This window comes from Myxocyprinus asiaticus, chromosome 23, assembly GCF_019703515.2.
Source record: "Myxocyprinus asiaticus isolate MX2 ecotype Aquarium Trade chromosome 23, UBuf_Myxa_2, whole genome shotgun sequence".
Lineage (NCBI taxonomy): Eukaryota > Metazoa > Chordata > Actinopteri > Cypriniformes > Catostomidae > Myxocyprinus > Myxocyprinus asiaticus.
The window spans coordinates 17,204,975-17,231,787 of NC_059366.1; the positions used below are offsets into that span (position 1 = coordinate 17,204,975).

The 26,813-nt window shown below is 37.0% G+C and overlaps 2 protein-coding genes across 4 annotated transcripts in view; one reads left to right on the plus strand and one right to left on the minus strand.

The window, feature by feature from the left end:
• The window catches only part of LOC127414228 (GDNF family receptor alpha-4-like), a 223,698-nt gene extending 216,917 nt beyond the window's left edge, over positions 1-6,781 (plus strand). The window contains exon 8 of the mRNA XM_051652111.1: positions 1,629-6,781. Within this exon, the coding sequence (XP_051508071.1) occupies positions 1,629-1,763 (135 nt within the window). The 3' untranslated portion in view covers positions 1,764-6,781. The remainder of the gene's footprint in view (positions 1-1,628) is intronic.
• A 135-nt stretch (positions 6,782-6,916) lies between these two features.
• Positions 6,917-26,813, minus strand: part of LOC127414220 (attractin-like) — a 110,217-nt gene continuing 90,320 nt past the window's right edge. For 2 of the 3 annotated variants that reach the window (XM_051652087.1, XM_051652086.1), the window contains exons 27-29: positions 20,373-20,480; positions 9,349-9,463; positions 6,917-9,227 (exon numbers count right to left, since the gene is read on the minus strand). In XM_051652087.1, the coding sequence (XP_051508047.1) occupies positions 9,103-9,227; positions 9,349-9,463; positions 20,373-20,480 (348 nt within the window). In that variant the 3' untranslated portion in view covers positions 6,917-9,102. Of the gene's footprint in view, positions 9,228-9,348; positions 9,464-9,854; positions 10,006-20,372; positions 20,481-26,813 lie in introns of all 3 variants that reach the window. The other variant, XR_007892764.1, reaches the window with a different exon arrangement.

Below are 26,813 nucleotides of genomic sequence, written 5' to 3' on the forward strand. Positions count from 1 at the left end.
GTGTATATGTAATAGGGTCTGTAATACAAGCGTTTAAATGTGTAGTTTTTGAAATGATGCTTTAGAGTAAAAGTGTTCATTACCAGTGTGTGAGTAACAGAGTGAAGAATAAGTGTTTATGAAGTCATAATCAGCCATTTCACATGTGATTTGTGTGAAAGTGAATAAAACGCATATTTGTTGTAGCACCTCTAGTGTTCATTTCACCAGGAAACTGTGGCGAAACGAAGAACATGGCATGTACAACTCAGTTTGCAAAAATGTAGTTATAGTAATGTACATTCTATAAGACAAGGTCAAAATTATGACAGAATGTTTACTTTTGGGTGAACTATTCCTTTAACTTCGGCTTTGTTCATACTGCACAAAAGTCTGATTTGCTTTTAACATCAGATCTTTAGGACTGACTGTCCACACTATAATTTAGCTAATACTGTTTGTTCAGACAGTGCAGTTAATATCCGGTATATCTACATTGGTTACCATTGGTTACCATTGTAATGACTAAAGTGTCAGCACAAAGCCAATATATATAATACCATAGCTGTCATTGTGAAAATAGAGTACAGAAAAACAGAACATTTTGCCTCTGCTCATGTCCATCATGACATCTTGCCATGGGGCTGAACTCATGAGGCAACATCACAAGCATCAGAAGTATTACTGTATTTACACTTTTATGCACATGTATCTGAAACGGCTCACATGTTCTCTCAAGTCATAGTGAATGGTGCATGTGAATGTAAATGAGTGAATGAATTTGGACACAGCTTTAGTGCCTTGTGTATGATGTTACATACACGTGGTGTCCTGAATGACAAAAAGACTCTACTTGATAAAACTACTTGACTGAAACAAATGACAAAAATTGGATTTCAATCCATTTTCATACCATATTTGGATGTGGTTTGGACTGAGTTGATAAAAATGATTTATTGATTTATTAATGATTTATAAAAATGGTTGATTTTTTTTTTTTGCAGTTCAGACTACAAACAACTATGTAGATTTGGGTTGTATGCACCAACAAAATCAGTTTTAGTGGGCTAGACAAATGAGGATTAATACATTAGATTATTGTCATTCACATGGCCTATCACTATGTAACAAATGCACTCACATACAGCCAATAAAATTAGAAACATGAAGGGGAGTATGATTTGAAATTAATAATTTAGTTTTTAAATGGTTAATCTAATTTTGTCAATACATGAATGGCTGTTTCAGAATTAATACACATACTGATGGTTCACATGTCAGTATAAAGCACTGGAGGTAATCTAACTTTCTTTAAACCCATAAAGCTTTAAAAAACTTTTTTTCATGTGTTTTTTTTGCTCTTCAGACTACAAACAACTAAACAGATTTAGGTCAGATATTGTCTGTCTGAACAAAGCCATAGATGTGTCTTAGTCTATCACATTTTCTAATGTATCCCTCAGAGACGTATCTATCTAATGGAGGAACAGAAATAGAAAAGGGGATGAGATGACATAATGGTAAAATACAGAAAAACAAAGTGAAAACGACAGATGCAAAGAACAGACAAAACATCAGGACACAGAGGAATGATATAAACGGACACAAGCAAAACATGTCATGTATCTAAACTTCTTTTTTTCCTGCAGATGAACGAGAGAGACAGACTGTGGGGTGACTCCACGCTCCCCTCCCCTGATCTCTATGACAACAGTCCCGCAGCAGCCCGCCTAGCCATATTACTGTGGCTCTTTCCCTTCCTGCTGCTGGCTCTCCAACTTTAAAATGAAGCAACCAATCAAAACACCATGAAACTGTGACAGTGTGTGTATATTCATGAGTTTTAACCTCTGCCAACCGCATTTCAAAAACTCCTTTGGAGAGAACGCAAGAACTGCGAACATCTCAAAAAATACGAAACTCTACACCGTTCCACCAATGCAACTTAGTGATTCTTTGTCTGGATGTACCCAGTGACTGATTTCAAGGGTTTAAATAATTGTGTATGTGTCTCAAACTATTTTAGACTGAAAATGACTCCCATGTAAGATAAACCCCCTCTCTCTTCAACGAGACTGAAATGCAGTCGCCTGGCGACTGAGTCATGCCAATGCTATGCATCTCAAAAAAGAAATCCCTATCTGTTCATCATCCATATTTTAATGCTTTTTTCCCCAGCTCTTTTGAGTGCAAGACATTGGTTTGTGTGTTGTATATTCACTGAGGTAGAGGTGTGTTTTGTGATGTCTGCTTGAAGGAAAAATCACAAGGACAAGTGGTTAACGAGAGGAAACCAATGTAATTTCAATGTACACTAAGAGCTACTTCACATGAGAATGGGCTTCAATGGGTTACAGAGATGGTCTTTATTTTTGTAATGTGGTTGAATTGTTGAGATGCTTCTCCTTCCCTTCTCAAGCAGTCCTGGAGTTGAGGAGTGCACTTTTGTTAAGAAAATGTTAAGTAAGACACAGTGAACAGCAACAAGTGCAATAGATTTAAAGTATCTGGATTAAAGACCCCATGAAATCGCTTGACAAGCACAATTTTCTTTCCAGTGTTGCCGTATTGTAAAAGAAAGTTGAGGCAGGGCATATCTAAGGAATAGCCCATTTTTTAAAATAGACAATAGTCTTAAAGGGATAGCTCACCCAGAAATGGAAATTCATCATTATTTACTCATCGCAATGTTACTCTAAACCTATATGTTTCCGTAAAGCATAAAAAGGTGAATATTTAGAAAGTCTTCACAGGGTTTATTTACCATGTAATGCAAGTGAATAGAGACTCCAAAAATAAAAAAGAAAAAAAGAAAAAAATAATAATAATAAAAAATAAAAAAACCACGGTATAAGCAATCGATAACAATTACACCACTGGATATGACTCATGCACATTATTCCTTAAAGTCTTTTGAAGCCATACAATTACTTTCTGTGATAGAATGCAAATTAAGTTGTTCTCAACTCCCTGACATAATGAAATAATGAATAAAGCGCTGAAATCAAATATGCTAATTCATTAAAACTCATTGGTTCTCTTTGCGCCTCATGACCAGACGTCATTTTGCAAGAACCATATTTCAGCACCTTGTTTTTATTTTATAGTGAATAATGACATTTTGGTCTGTACATCACTCAGTAATCATTTTGCTTTAGAAGACTTGGAATAAAGTCAACCAACTGTATCGACTGCTTATACTGTGGTTTAATGTTTTTTTAAAAAAAACATTTTTTATTAACATTAACTAAGATGAATAACTGCTGTAAAAGTATTGTACATTGTTAGTTCATCTTAACTAATGTTGCTAATTAATGTTAACAAATGGAACCTTATTGTAAAGGGTTACCTTTTTAAATTTTTAAGTGAACTGCTCTCAGTTTACATGAGATTAAGTTGGTGGTATTAAGGTGAGGGCCATTCACTTTCTAGAGAGAATTTGATTGGACAAAAATTGGGATATACCCCTATAGTCCAAGATAAGCCAATATTGAAAATTTTACATGAAGGGTACAATGGGGCTAAAGGCACCCCTCAAGGAAATTTTGCTTTTTTTATTTATTTGTATTGAATATTGATGGAGCAACATAATTTGTGTGAAAATAAATAATAACTGGAGGTTGTTTTAAACAAAATTCAGTTTTTTAAAACAAGGTGGTGAGGGAGCCTTTTACCCCACACTTGGGGTAAAAGGCCCTTAGAGGGTTTAAAGTGATATTGTGTAGATACCGGGGCAATAGTTATAGGGCACAATTTGTCAACTAATGCAAATAATCTTTTTGAGTAACAAATTAAGATGATGCTTACTCAAAATAACTACCATTTCCTGTTAATTTCAAACACATTTGGCATTTTATTACATAAAGTATTCTATAAACAAACTAATCTCTACAAGTCTATACAAATAAAAAATCTATTCGCCCAACTTTAAAAAAACAATGTGTTTAATAGGGGCATTCAGCCCCTGCATCAGGGGGGCTTTTTACCCCAAATACTATCCTTACACTTATTGGACAGTATTGAAAATGTTTGATTTAATGACCTTAATCAAAACTGAAAATGATAAGTATTTTGTCTCAAAAGAAATGTGTTAATTTCAGGAATTTTCATTAGCTACATAAATGTACAACATTTAAAAAATTTTTTTTAAATGAGATCAAACTGCCTCAAAATCAACCTTTAGACATTATATGACATTACATTTTTGTTGCTATTTATTGTTTTGGGAGAAAGTAAAAATCAATGGAGCCTTTTACCCCACTGAGCCTTTAGCCCCGTTGTACCCTATATTTTGAATTAAAAGTTTTGTCATCTTTTAGGAGTACACTAGCATATCGATGGTTTTAGAGTTAACAGACATTGACTAAAAGCCACAAAACACCCATTTTGATTTCATGGGGTCTTTAATGGTTTTTATTGTGGGGTTCTTGAGCAGTTCTCATGTACTTCAGCTGTGGAAATGGATGTCTAAAATTCTGCAGCAAACTTCTCATTTAACAACACTGTTGTTAAAACACTTCATGTTCATGTGACTCAGAGCAGCTTTTAACCCCATTTCTCCACTGTTTCACAGTCAATCTGAATGAGCACAATGAAAGTTCATAGATTGTTTCTAGTGACTGACAGCACAGTATTCTGCCATTCAACAAAGTTTTGTTGCTTTTTTGTTCTCGATTGTGCTCTGACCCCCGACCTCCAGAGACTTTTGACCAATCAGCTTCATGTGAGAAAAGGGCACAGCATAACTGTCAAATGGGTGAAATTTGTGGATTTTACTTGTTATTTCCTGAAAAATAAAGCTGACAGATATGGATGTACAGTATAGAATTTGTGTCCAAGAATGTTTTAAATACAGCTAAGAGTACTGTTGAGATCTTTCATAAACAAACCCCTGCACAAAAAAGAAAAAAAAAAGTTAGTGTCGGTAAAACTCACAATTACTTGGATGCTACTGCCACAAGATATACTTAAAATATATAGCTGAGTATATATCTTGACCCAGGAGCAGCTTTTGAGGCCAGGGGCTGTCACGCTATTTACAGAATTCTCCCTCCCTGCCCAATCTCCAACATAAAAAATAATTGGAATATTTTATTAAACACTGTCTCTGCAAATATACTTTGTCAAATGCAAATAAACTGCTAATAGTGTGAGATTTTCAGTCAATTATGAAGCAACATTGTATGGGTGTACTGCACTGTATCTACATGAGCTGAGACACTTTGACAGCTCCCTCTCATAATCCCACATTGACTGCATCTGAGGTTTCATTCGAAGCACTAGAGAAACTGTCATTCTCATGATATTGTTTTTCCTTCTCTGCTAGCTGATAATGAGAAGAGATAAATGTATTTTACCATTCCTGTCGTGACTTGTGAGTAAAAAAAGTATAGATGTTTACAATAGCCTATCTGGTCTTATTGAATCGTTACTAATACCTACATTTTTGCAAAATTACTTTTCTGTAGCTCGTTGTATCGTGGCACTTTCCTGGTGACATGAACACCAGAGGTGCTATGACGACTTTCATTCTCTTTCACACAAATCATGAGTAAAACTGCAGATTATCAGTTCATAAACACGTACTTTTTATTCTATTCCTCACACAGCGCACGACTTGGAAGGCGATACTTTTACTGTTTGCTTCACATTACCAACAACATTTATAAGATTGTGAAATGAAGCATGATCAAATTGCACAGTAGTTCAACTGATAGAGTGTTGAACTTTTTGATGCAAGGGTATGAGTTCCGAAGAGCATGCGAGATGACACGTGAGCCAAAAGTGTCAAAGAAGCACCACAAAATTACATTGTTGCTACAACAATTGCATTTTTCATCTGACTTTAGCTTTATATGACACTATCGGTTAGGTTTAGTGTAGGGAGGTAGGTTTGTTGATTTAACCATAGAAATCTTATCTGTGTGAGAGACAATTTCCACTCGCTTTTAGCACCAATCAAAAGAGCCTACCTTATAATATTCTGGTTGCTAAATGCAAGTCTATGGGATGTTTTTTCTCACCCATTTAATCAATGTCAGGCGAAAATCCCAAGTTCGATTGTTTAAAGATACCAGAAGTTTAATTTTAGGGTTAGAGGTTTTACTCAGATCTCTAATGTTAAGTATAAACAACAAGTCTAAATACAGGTAAAGTGGGACACAAGCTTAATCATCTATCATTGTTTATATTCCTCCATTACTAAAAATCAACATTAAGTTCATTTTAAACTAGTATAGGATGACACTGATGTAGCCATTTAGATTATATTTTAAAATCAATGGCAATAACAAACTTAAGAAAGCCTTGTCTGAAAGTTAAAACTTTAAAAGATTGAAGTTTGAAGGTTTCACAGGCCCTAAATTCAGACAGACAAACCATGAGATAGACAGACAAACCATGACTTAGACAAAGACAGATAAACCATGAGACATATAGACAGACAGACCATGAGATAAATGATTTATGAAAACCATATGGATATGGACAAAATCAAAACAGTCTGAAGGTCTGTGCAGCGTTTGGAAGATTTAGATCGCAAGTTCTAGGAGTAACAGTTGATATTTGTCTTGGTTTAGGTACTTTGGAAAGACCCTATACCAAACTTGTAGAATAACAGTACATTGGCTTTGTCAAGGCTACATAATTATTAGAAAGTGTCCCACTTTCCCTGTAGTCACACTAATAGCTACGCTTGCCTTTGCAAACACCACAAATAATGGTACGGAGATAAAATGCTGTACATTAAATGTATATGTGTTATGCAATGTGTGTGCTGTTCCCCCCTGGGCTACATAAATTACCCATTAGTAAAAATACTGCCAAAGGGAGCACATTACCTCATTAAATAAATTATGGGTGAGAAAACTAACAAAGAATGCTGTAATTTGCACCATTCACTTTTCACAAAAGAACAATTGATATACAGACAGTCATGTTCCTTTTACCATTTAATTATAGACAAAATGCTCTATGCCATTCTTTATGTACAAGTATAATTACAAGGTCAGTTTAAATTTGCAGGTCTTTTGATTTTGTTCTTTAAAGTGGGCAGCTAGTTTAAAGTTTGTTCATGACCTTCTCCATCTTACATACAAAAGAAGCTGCAATGCAGTCACATTTCAAAAGCCCAGGATACTCCACCCATCAAGTGCAGTAAGTTGCTTAACAGAGACGGCATTCAAATTACTGTCCATCACTATGTACAAAAAACGTGAGTGCACTCTCTGCTACATTATACATATTAACAAACTACAGACTCCATATCTACAGTATCACTGTATATAGATGGTGCAGTCGGCATGTGTGTGTGCTTGGAGGAGTACTGTTTGAGGCTTACAGTGAAAAGCTTTGTGAGAATGTAACCATATTTAGTAAGAGAGACCAGCTCCTTTCATTAGACCATTTGTGTGTGTATGCGTGTGATTTCCCTTTAGGGCCACTTTCATTATATATAACCATTTTTAAAGGGACAGTTCAACCAAAAATGAAAATTCTTTCATTTACCCACCCTGACGTTGTTCCAAACCTGAATTAATTTCTTTCCTCTGTGGAACACAAAAGATGTTAGGCAGAATGAAGAAAAAAGATGCAATTAAAGTGAATGACTCATATTCTGCCTCTGTAAATGAAAGAATTTTAAGAAGATTTTTTTATGTGAACTATCCCTTAAAAAAAAACAGATCTGTTAAATCATACATAGTCTCTGTGTACCATTCAGTCGGTGATAACTTGTACATTCGCACCTGATCACTCACACGGCATGAATTTTTCGTCGAGATCACAGATTAAGAACATCCTGTTTGTGTCGTATTAGCTGTTGTGCATTGAACGCTTTGTACTGTCGCAGCGACCCATGTCCCTTTATTCATGGCACTCAGATCGCACCTAGAACTGGCAACCAGGTCATCTGTGCCGTTTCGATATAGCCATCCGCCCACATGCTGATGCACACAGACTGTTATAGGCACAGGAGAATGAAAAAATGTAATGACAGTGCTGCTACGTGCACTTACAGCGGTTTAGATTTCATAATGTCACATTTGCTCATTCCATCTTTGACCTTTCCTTTGCACTATGCAATCCACTCCACAGAAGAATACCTCGAGAATACCAGAGGTATCCAAACACACAGCCAGGTTGTGCATGTGTGTATGCAGATAATCCTCCGTTGCCAAAAATGACATTTGACATTTCGAAAAACCCAAACAAGGTCCTTGCTTGCTTTGATTGTGCCCTGTTGCTTGCCGTCTGCTTTTTATTTCTCCTTTCCTTCCTCTTTCCTGAAAGTTATCTGAGAAATGGCCTGAGATTTCAGATAAGACAGAGCGAACTGAGAAAAAAGCTGAGGATGAATGCTAAAAGCAGAAGCGGCGCTATAACAACGGTGAATGCATGCACACTTTCTCTAATGTCTCGGATCGGCAAACAAACATATGAATGGAGGTAATTCAACATAGATTGGATGTGAAAAGGCAAAAATGTAGACTTCTTATTTAGACAAACATACAAAGCTCTTTCGAGACAGCACAGATGACCTGTAAATATTCAAATATCAGTCATACCATATCTTATTCCAGAGAGCTAGTACATTAGACATAAAATAAGAGACATGATTAATGATTAAGAAATAAAACCAAATTTGTAGTGATTGAACTAAAGGAGCCATGATTAAAGAGACAAAAATGCACTATATATTTGCCTCTAAAACACCTCCCCGTATGTGTGTGTGCGCAAGTTATAGCCATGCAGCCATAGACTGTCTCTAGAAGGTAAGTTTGGGTGTTGCCTTCAATACACATATGCAGCAGTGCAAGGATTCCTCCTGATTGTAAAAATGGAATAAAACAACTGAAATAAGTTAAATATCATAGAGAGGCCCAGGATAAGTCCAATATTAGTCAGGGTCACGAAGGAGTCCATTTCCTTCTGTAGCGTTCTCCCGGCTTGGGTTTATTCTATTGGCCAGGAGAGATTCAGTTTCTCTAATCAGAGTCAGCTTGAAATAAACCACACCCCCTTGCTTCTGTGAATGTGGCCCAGCCGTGAGTGAGTGTGTGTGTGTGTGTGTTGCTGTGACTCAGTCCTGGCAGGGGTCCAGGGTCAGAAGACAAGGGCTAAATGTCAGATGCAGGTGGCGGGCTGTGATAATGGCTGCTGCTTGCGACTACGCAATCCACCCGACTTCTCCTTATATCCCAGACACATTTGTTGAGATACGTCCACTAATGCACTCGCAACTGCCAGACCTGAGAAGACAGGATGACAAAGAGGGTGTTTCTGAACATTATTGTAATGGTCTTGGCAGCTGAAAGCATAAAAATGTTTAACACTCGGTGTGGGGCTCAAAGCACTGGTGCATAGACCCACCTGACTGTCCTGGAGGAGGGATGCCCCCTGGGCCCCGGGGTAGTCTAACAAAGATGGAGAGCACTGCAGCCTTATTCCCAAAACAGGGCTCCAAAGCTATGGGCTTAGGGACAGACTATAGGAAAGGAAAGAGACAGAAAAAGTTACTATAAATACAGTTGAAGTCATAAGTTTACATACACTTAGGTTGAAGTCATTAAAACTCATTTTTTTAACCAATCCTCAGATTGAATATTAACAAACTATAATTTCGGCAAGTTGTTTAGGACATCTACTTTGTGCATGACACAAGTAATTTTTCCAACAATTGTTTACAGATAGATTGTTTCACTTTTAATTGACTATATCACAATACCAGTGGGTCAGAAGTTTACATACACTAAGTAAACTGTGCCTTTAAGCAGCTTGGAAAATTCCAGAAAATTATGTCAAGCCTTTAGACAATTAGTTTCTGATAGGAGGTGTACTGAATTGGAGGTGTACCTGTGGATGTATTTAAGGCCTACCTTCAAACTCAGTGCCTCTTTGCTTGACATCATGGGAAAATAAAAAGAAATCAGCCAAGACCTCAGAAAAAGCATGGAAAAATTGTGGACCTCCACAAGTCTGGTTCATCCCTGGGAGCAATTTCCAAACACCTGAAGGTACCACGATCATCTGTACAAACAATAGCATGCAAGTATAAACACCATGGGACCATGCAGCCATCATACCCCTCAGGAAGGAGACGCATTCTGTCTCCAAGCGATAAACGTAGTTTGGTGTGAAAAGTGCAAATCAATCCCAGAACAACAGCAAAGGACCTTGTGAAGATGCTGAAGGAAACAGGTAGACAAGTATCCACAGTAAAACAAGTCCTATATCGAAATAACCTGAAAGGCTGCTCAGCAAGGAAGAAGCCAGTACTCCAAAACCGCCATAAAAAAGCCAGACTACAGTTTGTAAGTGCACATGGGGTCAAAGATCTTACTTTTTGGAGAAATGTCCTCTGGTCTGATAAAACAAAAATGTAACTGTTTGGCCATAATGACCATTGCTATATTTGGAGGAAAAAGGGTGAGGCTTGCAAGCCGAAGAACACCATCCCAACTGTGAAGCATGGGGGTGGCAGCATCATGTTGTGGGGGTGCTGTGCTGCAGGAGGGACTGGTGCACTTCACAAAATAGATGGCATCATAAGGAAGGAAATTTAGGTGGATATATTGAAGCAAAATCCCAAGACATCAGCCAGGAAGTTAAAAGATTGGTCGCAAATGGGTCTTCCAAATGGACAAAGACCCCAAGCATATCTCCAAAGTTGTGGCAAAATGGCTTAAGGACAACAAAGACAAGGAATTGGAGTGGCCATCACAAAGCTCTGACCTCAATCCGATAGAAAATTTGTGGGCAGAACTGAAAAAGCATGTGTGAGCAAGGAGGCCTACAAACCTGACTCAGTTATACCAGTTCTGTCTGGAGGAATGGGCCAAAATTCCAGCAACTTATTGTGAGAAGCTTGTGGAAGGCTACCCAAAACATTTGACCCAAGTTAAACACTTTAAAGGCAATGATACCAAATACTAACCAAGTGTATGTAAACTTCTGACCCACTGGGAATATGATGAAAGGAATAAAAGCTGAAATAAATCATTCTCTCTACTATTATTCTGACATTTCACATTCTCAAAATAAAGTAGCGATCCTAACTGACCTAAGACAAAGGCAATGTTTTCTACAATTAAATGTCAGGAATTGTTTAAAACTGAGCTTAAATGTATTTGGCTAAGGTGTATGTAAACTTCTGACTTCAACTTTATACAGTGGGGGTTGAAAGCCTGAGCTCGCAAGTGAAAATGATTTCATTTAGCATACTTCTCTAAATGAATAATAAAAAAATCATCATAAATAATATTATCAGCATAACAATTTGAGTGAAAGTAATATCAATTAAAGAATCTCTAAGCATTTGGTACCGTACAGTAGGCCCCCTTTTTGCTTTAATGACAACATGCATTTGAGCTGGCATGAACTTCACAAGTTCAAGAGCATAGGTGTGCAAAAGAGCATAGGAAATAGGGCATCATTGTTTGCTGTACTTTTTTTTATTATTATTCTAAAACTTTATATCTAGGTTTAAATTAATATCAGACTTTTGGACCCCACTTTATACAAAAAATGCATTACTCAAAACACTAAACATAAAATGGATAGTTCCGAGTTCTGATTTTGGTTTGGATGAGCCACATTTGAAGCTGATGTACACACACCTGTGACACTATTGAGATTCTGGGGTCTATCAAACTGCAGTTTTATCCTATTGCTTTCTTTTTATAAAATGCTTCACATTGTACCTTACACCACCCCCTGCTTAACCATGTAAAAAAAAAAAAAAAAAAAAAATCATCATCATTGATCAAAATATCCATAATGAATTGAAAATCAATACTGCTTAAATACACAACAGAACCAAGTATTAAAACTGTGAAAGAGTAGATTAAACCTCTTAAAAATAATGAACTGAATACATATTTCTGGTGCGTGATAGTTTAATGACATGGTTCTAATTTCATATGCAAAAACAGGACTGTGGCCAGTACAATGATAGTAAGAAATGGTAACACAATGGTACTTTGATATACAGTTGTGCTCAAAAGTTTGCATACCCTTGGAGAATTGGTAATATATGTACCATTTTTAAAGAAAACATGAGTGAGCAGGCAAAACACATTTCTTTTATTTCTTATGGGATTCATATTCAACAGTAGGTTATAACAGAATGGCACAATCATAAAACAAAACATGGCAACAATGAAAAAAATGAAATGACCCCTGTTCAAAAGTCTGCATACCCTTAGTTCTTAATACTGTGTATTGCCCCCTTTAGCATCAATGACAGCGTGCAGTCTTTTGTAATAGTTGTCTATGAGGCCCAAAATTCTTGCAGGTGGTATAGCTGCCCATTCGTCTTGGCAAAATGCCTCCAGGTCATGCAAAGTCTTTGGTCGTCTTGCATGAACCGTACGTTTGAGATCTCCCCAGAGTGGCTCGATGATATTAAGGAGACTGTGATGGCCACTCCAGATCCTTCACCTTTTTCTGCTGTAACCACTGGAGGGTCAACTTGGCCTTGTGCTTAGGGTCACTGTCATGTTGGAAAGTCCAAGAGCATCCCATGCGCAGCTTTCGTGCAGACGAATGCACATTGTCTGCCAGTATTTTGTGATAACATGCTGCATTCATCTTGCCATCAATTTTCACAAGATTCCCCGTGCCTTTAGAGCTCACACACCCCCAAAACCTCAGTGACCCACCACCATGCTTCACAGTGAGTATGGTATTCTTTTCACTATAGGCCTTGTTGACCCCTCTCCATACATAGCACTTATGGTTGTGACCATAAAGCTCTATTTTGGTCTCGTCACTCCAAATTACAGTGTGCCAGAAGCTGTGAGGTGTGTCAAGGTGTTGTCAGGCATATTGTAACCGGGCTTTTTTGTTCCACGTGAGAGCTAACAAACTCATTGACTATTTATACACAGACACTAATTGCAATTTAAAAAGCCACAGGTATGGGAAATAACCATTAACTGCCATTTAAACCTGTGTGTGTCACCTTGTGTGTCTGTAACAAGGCCAAACATTCAAGGGTATGTAAACTTTTGATCAGGGCCATTTGGGTGATTTCTGTTATCATTATGATTTTAAAAGGAGCCAAACAACTATGTGATGCTAAATGGCTTCATATGATCACTATCCTTAAATAAAAGACAGCTTTTTTGCATGATCAGTCATATTTTCAAAATCAATACCAAAATTTCACTATTTCTGCCAGGGTATGCAAACATTTGAGCACAACTGTATGCTGATGGTGATGTATGATTGCCATTTACCAAGAACATGTTATAACTTAGGCTGTAGTGATAACATTTTACATTGTTATACTTTATCCTCATGAAATTGTATTGATACTTTAAATCCCTGTTAAGATATTTTTATTAATCTCTCTGTGTATTCATATCATGTCAAACAGTTCAATAATGAAGAAGCAGGTCATCTAAATAAGCTCGAACTCTGAGATCGCCATTTCCCAGTGCGATTTCTTTTACAGACTCTTTCATGCTTTTCCCACTGTCCAAACGCAATCTAGTTGTGAAATTGTGGTGTATCATGATATATTGAACCGTGACATATGTATTGCAATATATTTTGTTTCATGAGGTAGTTGTCGGTACCTAGCCCTAGTTATAACCAGTAGCGGCTCGTGACCACATATTGTATATAGGTGGGCCAGATCTTGCTCTCGTTTTATTTTTTACATTATTCAATTTGTTCAACTCCTTATTCAAACACAAACGCACCCTTAGAACATAATGTTGATTCTAATATTCTAAATAAGAATGCTTTATCTTAAAATGTTGACTAGTGTTGATCAAATGTTGATCAAAATCTAAATCAAATACTATATTCTAATCTTAAGTGTTGTTGAAGAACCCCAGGGAGGAGAGGGAGAGAAACAGAACTATCTACATGCCATTTACATGTTTCCACAGTACTAAAAACCTAAATGCTTTATAATGATAATAATGTTTGAAATCACAGTAAATTTAAAACAAAGATTCAAGAGCCAAGGATTTTTGACATATGATTTTTTTGACAAACAAAACATGTCTTATCACCTCCCCATGTATTTTGATTGCCAAACTATTTTTAAGTCTGGCTTGTCAGGACCAAGATGTCTGATGGCCAATTCGTCTTAAATTTGCAATAGAACCAGCACATACAGTACGTTTATCAATAGTGCTCGCCATGTTTGCAATCTGTGACACTGCAGGCGTGCACTAATGATTCATTTCTGCCCCAATGCATCTCAATGAGGGCTCCATAATTGACCACAGATTTCCATTGGAAAAATGAGGGGCGCTGTGGAGTTCAGGAGGGATACATGTAAATCAATATCAAACACAGTGTGACAGAGCTTTCAGCTATATTACGACTTAAAAATAGATAAAAACTTTAACTAGGCCTGCTTGTAAATACATATGTCAGGATTTTTATCACATTTACGGGCAAACATATTACATTATTGGCAGTTTTTTCTAGTTTGGATCTTTGTTTTCAAGTGGATGAATATTTAGGTGGGGCTATGCCCATATAGGTGGGCCGCGCCTGGTTATAAGCATGGTACATGTCCAAAAACTTAGAAATTCCATGGAAGTTCTTTATAAGTGTTGTATGTGCATGCATTTGTCATGTCTATGACCAGGAATGGGTTTTTGAACAGCTACACATTCACAAATAAGGCTTTGACCTATTTCACACATTGATATTGCACTTGGCCCCAAGGCTTACATAAACTTTTTCCAACACACACTTGTTCTCTTTCCTTAACTGCTGAGTATCCCCAGTGTGTGCTGTGTGAAGGCATTGTACTAGTGCATATGCATAAAAAGACTGTTCAATGAATGTTTGCGTGCTCACTGAGGCTCTCCTACCCCCCACCCCACACAATGCGCTTGTATACTCATCCCTCCATCTCTTCATCTATTCAACTCTTTAAACTACTACTAATCCTACTAGGCCAGTTCACCCCACTCGTCCCCAACTCTCTCTGTCTCTTTCTTCCTTACTCTCTCCCACTCTGTCAGTTCAGAGCAGGGGGAAACCACATTTATCTTGAAAGCCATACACACCTACACCTCCTACACACACACGAAAAGATGAAACTCCTAGTAAAATTCAATTACAGCCTCTAAAAAGAACAGCATCTGAGTATGGAGGGTTTTATGTGTGTGTGTATACACCGATCAGCCACAACATTAAAACCACCTGCCTAATATTGTGTAGGTCCCCCTAGTGCCGCCGAAACAGCGCCAACCTCCATCTCAGTATAGCATTCTGAGATGCTATTCTTCTCATCACAATTGTACCGGTTCTCTGAGTTACCATAGACTTCGTCAGTTCGAACCAGTCTGGCCATTCTCCACTGACCTCTCTTATCAACAAGGCATTTCTGTCCACAGAACTCCTGCTCACTGGATGTTTTTTGTTTTTGGCACCATTCGGAATAAATTCTAGAAACTGTTGCATGTGAAAATTCCAGGAGATCAGCAGTTACAGAAATACTCATACCAGCCCATCTGGCACCAACAATCATGCCACGGTCGAGATCACTGAGATAAAAAATGTTCCCCATTCTGTTGGTTGATGTGAACATTAACTGAAGCTCCTGACCCATATCTGCTTGATTTTATGCACTGCACTGCACTGCTGCCACACGAATGGCTCATTAGATAATTGCATGGATGATTGTTGGTGCCAGATGAGCTAATGTCAGTTGTGCATATGCACTGGTACAATGCTATTCAGTGCCGTTCAAAAGTCCAAGTCCACTTGTGAAAATGCCATTTTGCACTTTTCTAACACACTTTTTACATAACATATTATATTTGTTTTGCATAACAATTTGATTGAAAAAGTAACATGAATTTCACAGTTTCTTTGTATTTGCTATGTCCCTTTTGCTTTAATGACAGTAAGCACTCAAGCTGGCACAGACTCCACAAGTTTGTGCAAAACCTGATGATACATGTTATTCCTGCATGATTTGAGTATGTTTCAAAGAGCATCTCATGTGCTTCAAAGGAAGAAAGTAACTTTGTTTGAATTTTTTTCAAAACCCTAAAACTTTCTAATTATTATCAGATTTAAATTTCATTTTGAGTGTCAGATTTTAAGTATGGACTCACTTTTGAACAGCACAGTACAACACCCATTAGTTGCTCATTTTGGGCTCAGTCGATTATCTGAGGCAACCAGATTGAGAAAGCAGAAGACAGGTTCTTTTTAATTAACTCTTATAATAAAAAAAAAAAAAAGTAAACAAGAGTATCAGCGAGCAGGAGAGAGGCAGAGGTACAGTATATTGAGTGTGTCACAGGCCACACACCACAGCACTGACTGCTCTGATGTGCCGTAAGCTCCTTTGGGCTCTGTTGTGTTTGTTTAATTGTGTTTACTTTAGTTTCACACCCTGAATGAGATTTGAGACAAGTAACTGCATTTATAGTTTTTTTTTATTTTTTTTATTTCAAGAAAGGCTAGATTGTAATTACTTTTAAACCTTGAAAGAGAGCGTAGGACATTGATAGAGCAGGAGAGAGAGCACAGACGAGAGCTAAATCTAAAATGGATCTTCACTTTGCGGCTGTCATTAAAAAAAAGAAAAGAAAAAAAAAAAGCAGTAATTACAATCCAGCAATTCTTGAAATAATAATATTCATGAAAACAAACAAACAGATGTATTACAGTTATTAGTCACAAATCTCATAGAGGGACCTGAGAAACTAAACTAAATTTAACACAGCTAAACAAAACATCATCAGAAGTTAGAAACTGGAACAGAACTTGACAGCCAGCCCAGCTGTAGCCATATAAAAGCGCCAGGTGTAAAGTTTATTTTACGTTTACGCAGCGCACCACTGAGAGGCTAAAAAAAGGGCCTCAGTTTGACTGCACTCTGAGACATTAAGAAACAGAAGCTCTGTTCCAAACCCTACTGTAGCTGCCAACCTAGATAGCATTTTTAAGCATTTTAGGCACACTCCAAATTCAAAGGCTGTTCCAAACTTGTAAGACGCCTTCTTGGGGCCAAATTTGAAAATCTCATCCTGCTACATAGTTCCCTATGTTGTTAATCAGTATATCATGAACACAAATTTGGGCACTGGCAATGGCGTTGATCCACCAAACAATTATGACAATGATGACTTAACTACCTGCTACATGAATACAAGGTTACATTTTAGGGATTTACCAACAACAACACCAGATAACACATTATTATCCGCATTGTACATGTTAAAAAGTGCAGTGCTGTTATAAAAGAGAACACATATAAACAAACAAAACATTTAAATAAAAAAGGGGTACCTTAGGGATCCTCTTCAAACATCTCTGATACTCAAATTTACAGGATTATTTTCCTTTCATGCACATTAGAGATGAAAGATAATTGCAAACAAAATCTCTTGTGAAGTCATACAGTTACACTTGTAAATGTTTCCATTTACACCCTAAGAAATGAAATACTAACAGTGAAAAGTATCAATAAATAGTTCCACTGAATTAAACATGGACTATTTTGCCAAACATTTTGCATTCCATTTATTTTTTGTTTATTAATCACATAATGTTGTTAAAGTAGCTTAGCAATGTGCTAATGGGAAACTCTATCGGAACCAACTGTGAGTGTACAGTGTCTTATGCGCTTCACATGAGGAGTGCTACAGTATTCGCATGGTCCAGTTCAAAGTGAGTTGCTGCTTATGTAGTGTTTCAAATCAGTCATTTATGAGTTCAATTTCCATTATTATCAAATTTCCCACTTTTGGCCAATGAATTTCCATGACCTTTCCAGTTATTCATGATTACTGGATAAGGATTTTTAGAAATCATTTTACAAAGATAGCTGGGCAGATTTTCATTTGTATGTTGGGTACTAATTTTTTTAATTAATACGTTTACATGATAATACTCACTAGTGTATAGATATTTCTAATAAGATGCCCATTGCACAGACTGATATCACAGAGGTTTGCAGACAAGTTCAACTCTACAAAAACACTAATGAAGAGTAATGGCAAGCCAATGAAATGCTTTACAGCAGAGCAAAACTACAAAATCTATATACACTATAGAATTTTTATGACTTAAGGTTTTTCATAAAGGGATAGCTTACCTAAAAATTATAATTGTATCTTATTATTTACTCACCCATATCCCATCTCAAACTCATATGATTTTCTTTCTTTCTTCTGCAGAGCTCAAACGAACATATTTTGATGGAGATAGTCAATGGAGTCTAACACTTCCAAGCTCCGAAAATGACAAAGGCAGGAGAAAAGTAATCCATCAAACTCCAATGGTTTAATCTATATCTTCTGAAGCAATACGATCGGTTTTGGGTGAGAACAGTCCAAAATGTAACTCAGTTTTCACTGTAAATATTGACATCTGCAGTCTCCTAGGCATGATCAATATTTGATGCTCGATCACACTCCCTCAGGTTTGATGCATACACAGAGCACGGTACATATGCTCTGCCCATGTAAACATGCTGAGTAGGGCTGAAACGATTAATTATAGACAATGTCGACAATAAAAATTGTTGACAAAAATTTTCATTGTCGAATAGTCATTTGATCTAATTTAATGTAACGTGAGATCACATTAAACTCTAATGATGATGCACAAGAGCAGCACTGCAGTTTGCGCCTGACTGAGGAGAGGAAGAATTACAAAGCTCAGAGTCCAGATGCACTCTAAACTTTCCAAACAGCTTCAGGTGATGTAGATCGCAAAGTATTAGGGAATAATACAAAATAAGTAAATACAGAAGCACTCTCGTTGTGGAATAAGTGGAGCTGGAGCTACCGCTCAGCTGAAGCAAAACTTGCGTGTCGAGCGTCTTTAAAGTAAACACTCCGGCGTTACATCTTAAATGCAGTTATATCTAATGCGTTACAGCTTTATTAAAGTTCAAATAATACGGAAGCAGATCATGTAAATAACTACAAACTCCAAAACTGGCATTTCTCTGTGCGGTCAGCGCCTCTTCTATGAGTTGCGCGAATGTCCTGATCTAAGGGGGAGAGATTGAAACTGCATCCGGCTGATGTACACTCTGTCGCGTAATGCAGCTAGATTATAACATGATGGCTCCTGACTTACTGAATCATAGTATATGTAACTGTTCATTTCTTATGAAGAAAATTGGCAATATGCAGCTTTTTTAATAAGAGTGTGTTTGTTTTTTGTGAGTTAAAGATGGATTGAAGTGAACAGAAAGGTGAGAGGGTAGTCTTCGCCCCATTATACACTGCAACAAAATATGCTTTTGATTTGTTTTTGTTTTGTTTTTCAATATAAATATCTAAAACTCCTTCAACAAATAAATTTTCTTTAGCAGCTATACTGCAGAAGAAGTAAATTGTTATCTGAGAATGTTGAATATAATAGTAAAAATACAAATATTTGTAAATATCTAAAAATCCTTTAAAAAAAGATGCACTCACCTGAGAAGCAGCATATAAGATATTTAGACTTGCTTTAAGAGAATAGATCTTGAATATAAGTATATTCTGTCTTTACTGCACTGTGCACTCGCAGAAGGATAACCAAGTAAAAAAATACACTTATACACAAAATACTCTTATATTTACGATACATTCTCTTAAGGCAAGTCTAAATATCTTATATGTTGCTTCTCAAGTGAATGTATCTTGTTTTAAGGATTTTTAGACCATTTTAAATGGAAAACAAGACAAAAACACTTGATAAAAATAGGATTTTTTTTGCAGTGAATTTCTTTACTGAATTAAACTTAATAAAAAGTATTTCTTTCCCTTTAATTCAGTGAATGTCATTTAGGTATTAGGTATTTTTAAAAGATGATTTTATCCTCTTTATTGTAAGCATGTTTAATACAACCTTTTAAGTCGGGGCACAAGCTAAATAATTGGTTAAGAGGTAATGATTAATTGTTGCAATAATTGTTCTAATAATCATTATATTAATCAATTATCAAAATAATCCTTAGTTGCAGCCCTAGTTCTGAGCATGCAGAAGTGCTGGACCCCACTGACTTGCATTGTATGGATATATTCACACCATATCTCCATCAAAATATCTTTGTTTGTGTTTCGCAGTTTTAGTTTGAGACGGCATAAGCATGAGTAAATGAAGAGAGAATGATCAATTTCAGGTGAACTATTCATTTTATTTCCATTATTTCTATTCCAGGCCTGAAAATAACAATTTTAAAGTTCCCTGATAGTTCCAGCTTTTCCATTACCATGAAAACCCAGTGGGATGCTGTCTTAGAAGGTAGCAGCTCAGGTAAACAGTAGACATCGAGTCAGCTCACTCTGTTTTAGAACACAGACAGTGACTCAGCTCTCTCTGCTCATTCCCAACATTACCATATGCAGTGACTGCACTCCCTCTAAACCCAACTCTGATGTCAACACACAAAAGGTCACGCTAACCTTCACGTTTCCACCAATCAGGTCTGGCGGCTCCTCATCCGTCTCCAAGGCGACGTTGATGGTGGCGAATGGTCGGCTGGCCATCTGATGCATTTCTCGCAGGAGTTGCTGTTGAAGAGAGGAGGAAGATTATCAACAGTGTTTCATACACAAACACGCATCTGGCTCTGTGTGCACTGTTAAAACAAAAGATCAATATAAAAGGTGACACGCTATGCTTGAAACGCTCTAACTTGAAAGAGATGTGAGCTGAATGTAAAAGAGAGAGGGCCAGATTGAAACACGCTTGTGAGCACATAAACACATGAAAGGACCTTTTAAGAGGAAGTCAAACAAGAGGGAACTGCATATCTTCACAGGCTTTTAACTGTCAGATACACAGAGAAAGATGCAGAGAACAGATCAAACACTCGTTTAACATAATTGATGCCACTTTTTGCATATACCTCAGAAAACAACAAACACACAAGGTGGCACAAACCATTAAATAAGGAGAGATAAAAAGGATATATGTAGGTATGGAATGTCTGCCAACTGCAAATATTAACATTCCATACATTGTCAAGTGTGACAACTGTGCTCAAGAGTTCTTTCTCTTGTTTTCAGCCATGTGTTTGAATGTTTGTCAACAGATATGGAAAGATGAGAGAATGAACAAAATCAGCTGAAAAGAAAGAAGAGTAAGAAAAAAAAAGTGGGGTTCACTAATGGAATACAGTCAACAGAAGCCACTTTGAAAATCATGGTTATGTTCACTCTTCCGAGGGGGATGCACAATTTCTATTGAATCTTTTTAGATATAAACAGTGGAGAGCTATGAGAAAATTATTGGGACAGAGAAAGAAGCAAATGTCCGGCCGATATACTGAATCATCACAATATTTTAGCAATTAATTTGTTGTACTTTTTTTGGCCATTAAATTCCCTAAAGAGTTTTATATAGCAAGGTATTTACTAGGTACTCCAAGTTACTTCAGAGAATATTATACTAACATTGTACATCCTGAAACATGGTATTACCATGGTATCATGTAAAATAACATGATGTTACCATGGCACCATGTCCAAAATACATGGCATTACCATTGCACATCCAAAACACATGGTACCTTGACCAAAAAAAAAAACAAGGTATTACCATGCCACACATCCAAAAAGCATGTTATTACCATCGTATAACTGAAAAATAACAAAGTATTAAAACAAAACATGGTAATACCATGGCACATGTCCAAAAAACATGGTATTACCATGGCACATGTTTAAAATGTATTGTATTACCATGGCACTTTTTTTTATTTTTGTAAGTATTATTATACAAATGTTTTAAAAATGATTTTTAAATCTTGTAAGATATACAGCCAAACAGGAACCTTTTTATACCCTAAGGGGTAATGCATCTTAGCTGCTACAAACGTAAAATTGGAAAAACATCTAAGTGTATTACCTGGATGCTAATGTGTTGATTAGGGCAGCAATAAATAAATTTTTTGAGGTACCATTATGTTTATGTTCTTTTAAGGGTTAAAGAGTTTTTGAATGTCCCAAAGGGTCATGCTTTGCATATCAGTTCCTGATATTAGTGACGATGATAATCTGAATCAGTATTTGTGTGCGTGAGAGAAAAAGTGACAGATAGAGAGAGTGATAAGAGCAAAACAAGCCTCTTCACAGCAAACCACTCAATTAGAAATCCCCACTGGCTGACTGCTATCCCTCTCTGTGGGCACCACAAAGTCATTTAATCTGTGTGTGTGTGTGTATCTATCTGTCCATGTTTCAATGCTGAGCCCAACACACAACAGGAAGTCTTATAAAGAGAGAGAGAGAGAGAGAGAGAGAGAGAGAGAGAGAGAGAGAGAGAGAGAGAGAGCGAGAGCGAGAGAGAGCGAGAGAGAGCGAGAGCGAGAGCGAGAGCGAGCGCTCTAGGGTGCAGAGCAACTGTCAAACACACATTTCCACATGGTCACATCAAAGAGCATTTGTACTGATGTGTGCTGTAAACCACCATCTGGAATATACAGCATATCCAAAGAGACAGAGTAGGGGGTAAAGATGGAGGAGCAGATAGGAAGAGAGAGATCTTTCAATCAACCTTCAGGAGAACAGCAGTGCTGGATCAGATAGCAAGGTGTGTAATCATGCTGAATACTGATCCGAGACAGCACAAAAGACACACTCATATCAGTCCTCAATGTTTTTCAGAATTGTCTATTAGGGGGAATCTCAGGAAAACATATATCACCCCACAACCACAAGAAATGAAGAAATGTAACTTTTCATGAAGAAAAATTCAGATTTGTTTTTTCATTGTGATTTGTTTATGCCCCCACCCCCTCCCCCAATTCCATGACTGTAATAGATTTTACTGTATAAGAAAAAAATTATTATATCACAAATTCATATAAATATAATACATTTATTTATCCATTTATAGCAGTATTGTAGCATCTTAACAATGCTCTAACAAGGACAGAAAGAGATGTGGAAGACCAGATGTACAACTAAACAAGAGGATAAGTACATCAGAGTCTCTAGTTTGAGAAACAGACACCTCACATGTCCTCAGCTGACAGCTTCATTGAATTCTACTCGCTCAACACCATTTTCATGTACAACAGTAAAGAGAAGACTCAGGGGTGCAGGCCTTATGGGAAGAATTACGAAGAAAAAGCCACTTTTGAAACAGAAAACAAAAAGAAAAGGTTAGAGTGGGCAAAGAAACACAGACATTGGACAACAGATAATTGGAAAAGAATGTTATGGATCTTAACCCCATTGAGCATTTGTGGGATCAGCTAGACTGTAAGGTGCGTGAAAAGTGCCCAACAATACAGCCACATCTATGGCAAGTGCTACAGGAAGCGTGGGGTGAAATGTCACCTGAGTATCTGGACAAACTGACAGCTTGAATGCCAAGGATCTGCAAAGCTGTCATTGCTGCACGTGGAGGATTTTTTGATGAGAACTCTTTGAAGTAGTTTAAGAAGTTCTGAAATTTTTTTTCTTTTTCAAATTGTAATAGTAATTTTTCATGTTATTAATGTCCTGACTATACATTGTGATCTGTTGAATGGCACTTTGGTGAATAAAAGTACCAATTTCTTTCCATAAGAGCAAAATCTGTACATTATTCCAAACTTTTGGCCGCCAGTGTGTGTGTGTGTATGTGTGTGTGTGTGTGTGTGTATATATATATATATATATATATATATATATATATATAATTATTATAGTAATACAAATTTTTGTATGAGAAAATGTGTAAAAAAAAATAAAAATAAAATAAAAATCCCACAATAAGCCTAAAGATAGGTTTCATTTTCTTTAAGCAAAATATAGTTTAGTATTTCATTTTATTTTAGTGGTAAAATGACCCAAACGTTCAGGTTAAGGACCTTAAAATAAAGACTCTTTCAGGATGAATATGATTGTTTGAATATTTAATGTTCCAACTTTTTTTATGGTTTACAAAGGATGATGTTTACTTCAAGAGAAGAAAATGGGAAAAACTGAATCTTTTAGGGGCCTCTGAGACTGTCTGCAAAACTATTAGTGAAGTATGTCTGAGTATGCACTTTTGTTTTAGTGAAAGAGAGAGAGAGAGAGAGAAAGAGAGACTACAAGTGGGAGGAACGTGACTAAGAAAGCAAGGGAGCCACCCAACCAGAGATAAAACTGGGCCACTGCGAGAGATTAATGCAGGAATATAATCCCCCAAATGAGCTGTAATCCAACTGCCTAATTATTCCCAAAAGCCCCTGGAGATTACAGATTAGCGGAATTAATATCACTGCCTTACAGCACAGAGAGAGAGAGAGAGAACTCATAGCCTCTGTCTATAAATTGTCCATGTCTTAAGTCACAACTCACATCTACCTATTTCAAATGCAAAATAATTCAGACACAAACATTTTCAACATATTTCAATAATTCACAACAAATTTTTGACGTACAATTGATCAGAAACACTGCACTTGGCAAAAAACTCATTTTCAAAATGGTGGATATAAATAGCAAAGCCTTCTCCATATGTTTCACAAATTTACAGCTAGAAAACTGATTTTCTGACTTTTGTACAGAAAGTGATGAGGCAATCTGTGGTCCCTTATGTTCCTATTTCAGTACCTTATGATCAATACATTTCCATGAATTTTCTAGTCATTCAGCATCACTGGATAAAGAGTTCTTTGTAACACCTTGTCTACACCAGACACGAGTTGCATGGCTCGACATCATGACAAAAACAACCACTCCCATTATAATCAATGATGTTGCTTACACTGGATGTGTAAGTCACGTTGTGCCGACAGTAAACACCTATTTTGCGCAGCACGAGCTGCCGCTACTCATGCCAACAAGACAAATAAATGGTTTAGAATGTTCATTAAACAATGAACAATATTTTTTTTATTGCATTCAGTAATCTTGGTTAATGTTTAGTTCATTGTTTGTTCACATATGGAATACAACCTTACTGACAAGTGTTGAAATATTTTACCGCAAATCTGGTTAGTTTTTACTACTGTTGAAAAAGATCAACAATTCTATTAAGTCTAGCAAAGTGTAAATCGGCATTTGTTGCATCAAAGCAAAATGCAATCATCACTGAGGGATATTGGAGGGGTTAGATAAGAGAATATCAAAAAACTCTGCATGAACTATGACTTGAATGTTTACCGAGGCATTTCTGTGCGATGGGACAGCATGCCCTGAAGAAGGCATGCCCACGTTACTTGTCATCTTAAATCAGTCGGAAGCAGCAGTTGCTCTTGATGGCCATGAGTGGATAAGGAAAGTTGTGCCAATGAGTCCCATTGGTATTTTCTCAAACTGTTCTGCTATAATATCCTGATGCCTTCATGGTGACACAGGGATCTGTAAAGACTGGATCCGTTAGAGCATTATTTTGATGCCAGGGCAGCACCATTTCTAGGAATTCAATTTTCTACTGCAACAGACTGTTAGGATTAGTTCACACGGACCATATGCTGAAATCAGTGTTTTTAGTGTGAAGTCATCTATTACACATAGTGGGCCGGAGTGTGTGTTGATCCATTCTTTGGGGCACACGCATGTCAGTTCTTTCTTTGCTCAACTACACAACTGATGTTTGAGGTGGTGTATGTGTGTGAGAAAGCAAGAGGATATTATGGCAGAGGAAATGGACCTCCAATTGAAAGGTGTTCAGAGCATAACTGATGAACCTGGCTACTGCACAAGAGTATTCATTTGAACACACTCAAACACACAAAGCTGAGTTCCTACAAGCCTGCATCCCTTCATCAAACGGAAGGGGGAGGCTGATGCAAGCCTCTACACTCAATCCTCTGAAGGAAGAGTGAAAGAGAGACAGATAAAAGAGGAGACTGAGGCAGAAAGAGAATAAAGAGGCCGGGCTGACAGAGTAAAAAAAAAAAAAGTGGCAAAGAGCGGATGAGACCCTTGCTCCTAGAGTTGGGCAACGAGAAGCGGTTCTCTTTCAGAACCTGCTCTATTTAAAAAGAAATATATCAACTAAATCATTTTCATGATGTTTGGTTCCATTAACAACTCTTGAACACCTTCATCCATCAATGCGGATGGAACACCAAACTAAAATACTCTTACAGTGTTTGCTGCACCATGGCACAAGAAAGTGTTTTAACTCAGTTGTGAGCTTACTGTCTCAAATAAATGTGATGACAGAGAAAGATGGGTGCCACAAAACAAAGCAAAGACAATAAATAAACAAAACTTAAATAGAAATTTACAACTTAAAAAGACAAAAAATTATATTACTTTGTAACAAACATACAGTTCAACCCACACAGTCCGGTTTGAGAACGAATATGAACCAGTTATTTTGAATGAATCAGTCAAAAATGCTCATGAATCAGTTTCATACTAGAACAAGTTATGGTCTTAAATAATTTTGTTGATTCATTCACTCACAGAATCAGTCAGAGCAGATATGACGCCATGCGAGGATCAGACGTGTGAATGGCGAGCTCTGCACACTTTGCTAGTTTTAATACATTTTAATGACATAAACCGGTGAGATTCAATACACTCTGTTCCATAACTGTTCTAGGAGCACAATATGTCAAAGAATTCAAAATCCTTGGGCTCTGGAGACATCGATTCATGATCGATTCAAGGAATGCAAGAAACTTTTACATCAATGGAATATCGCTTTTGTACTGATATTCCCGGCCAAATTGAGAATAGATGCTAAGGGTGGCCGTAAAACATTCCCATGCCCACAGCAAACGATGTCATTCATAAAGTCAATGGAGTGAGTCACTTTGTGGTACTCACGTTGCAGCCGAATGGACCAGCTCACTGAACATTCATTTGACTGTCCGAAGAATCTGCACGCTCTTTGTGTTTATTCTGCCTATTGGCTGGAGTTTGTTTTATAGATTATCTTTTGCTGTGTAATTCTGTCTCACAAAATTT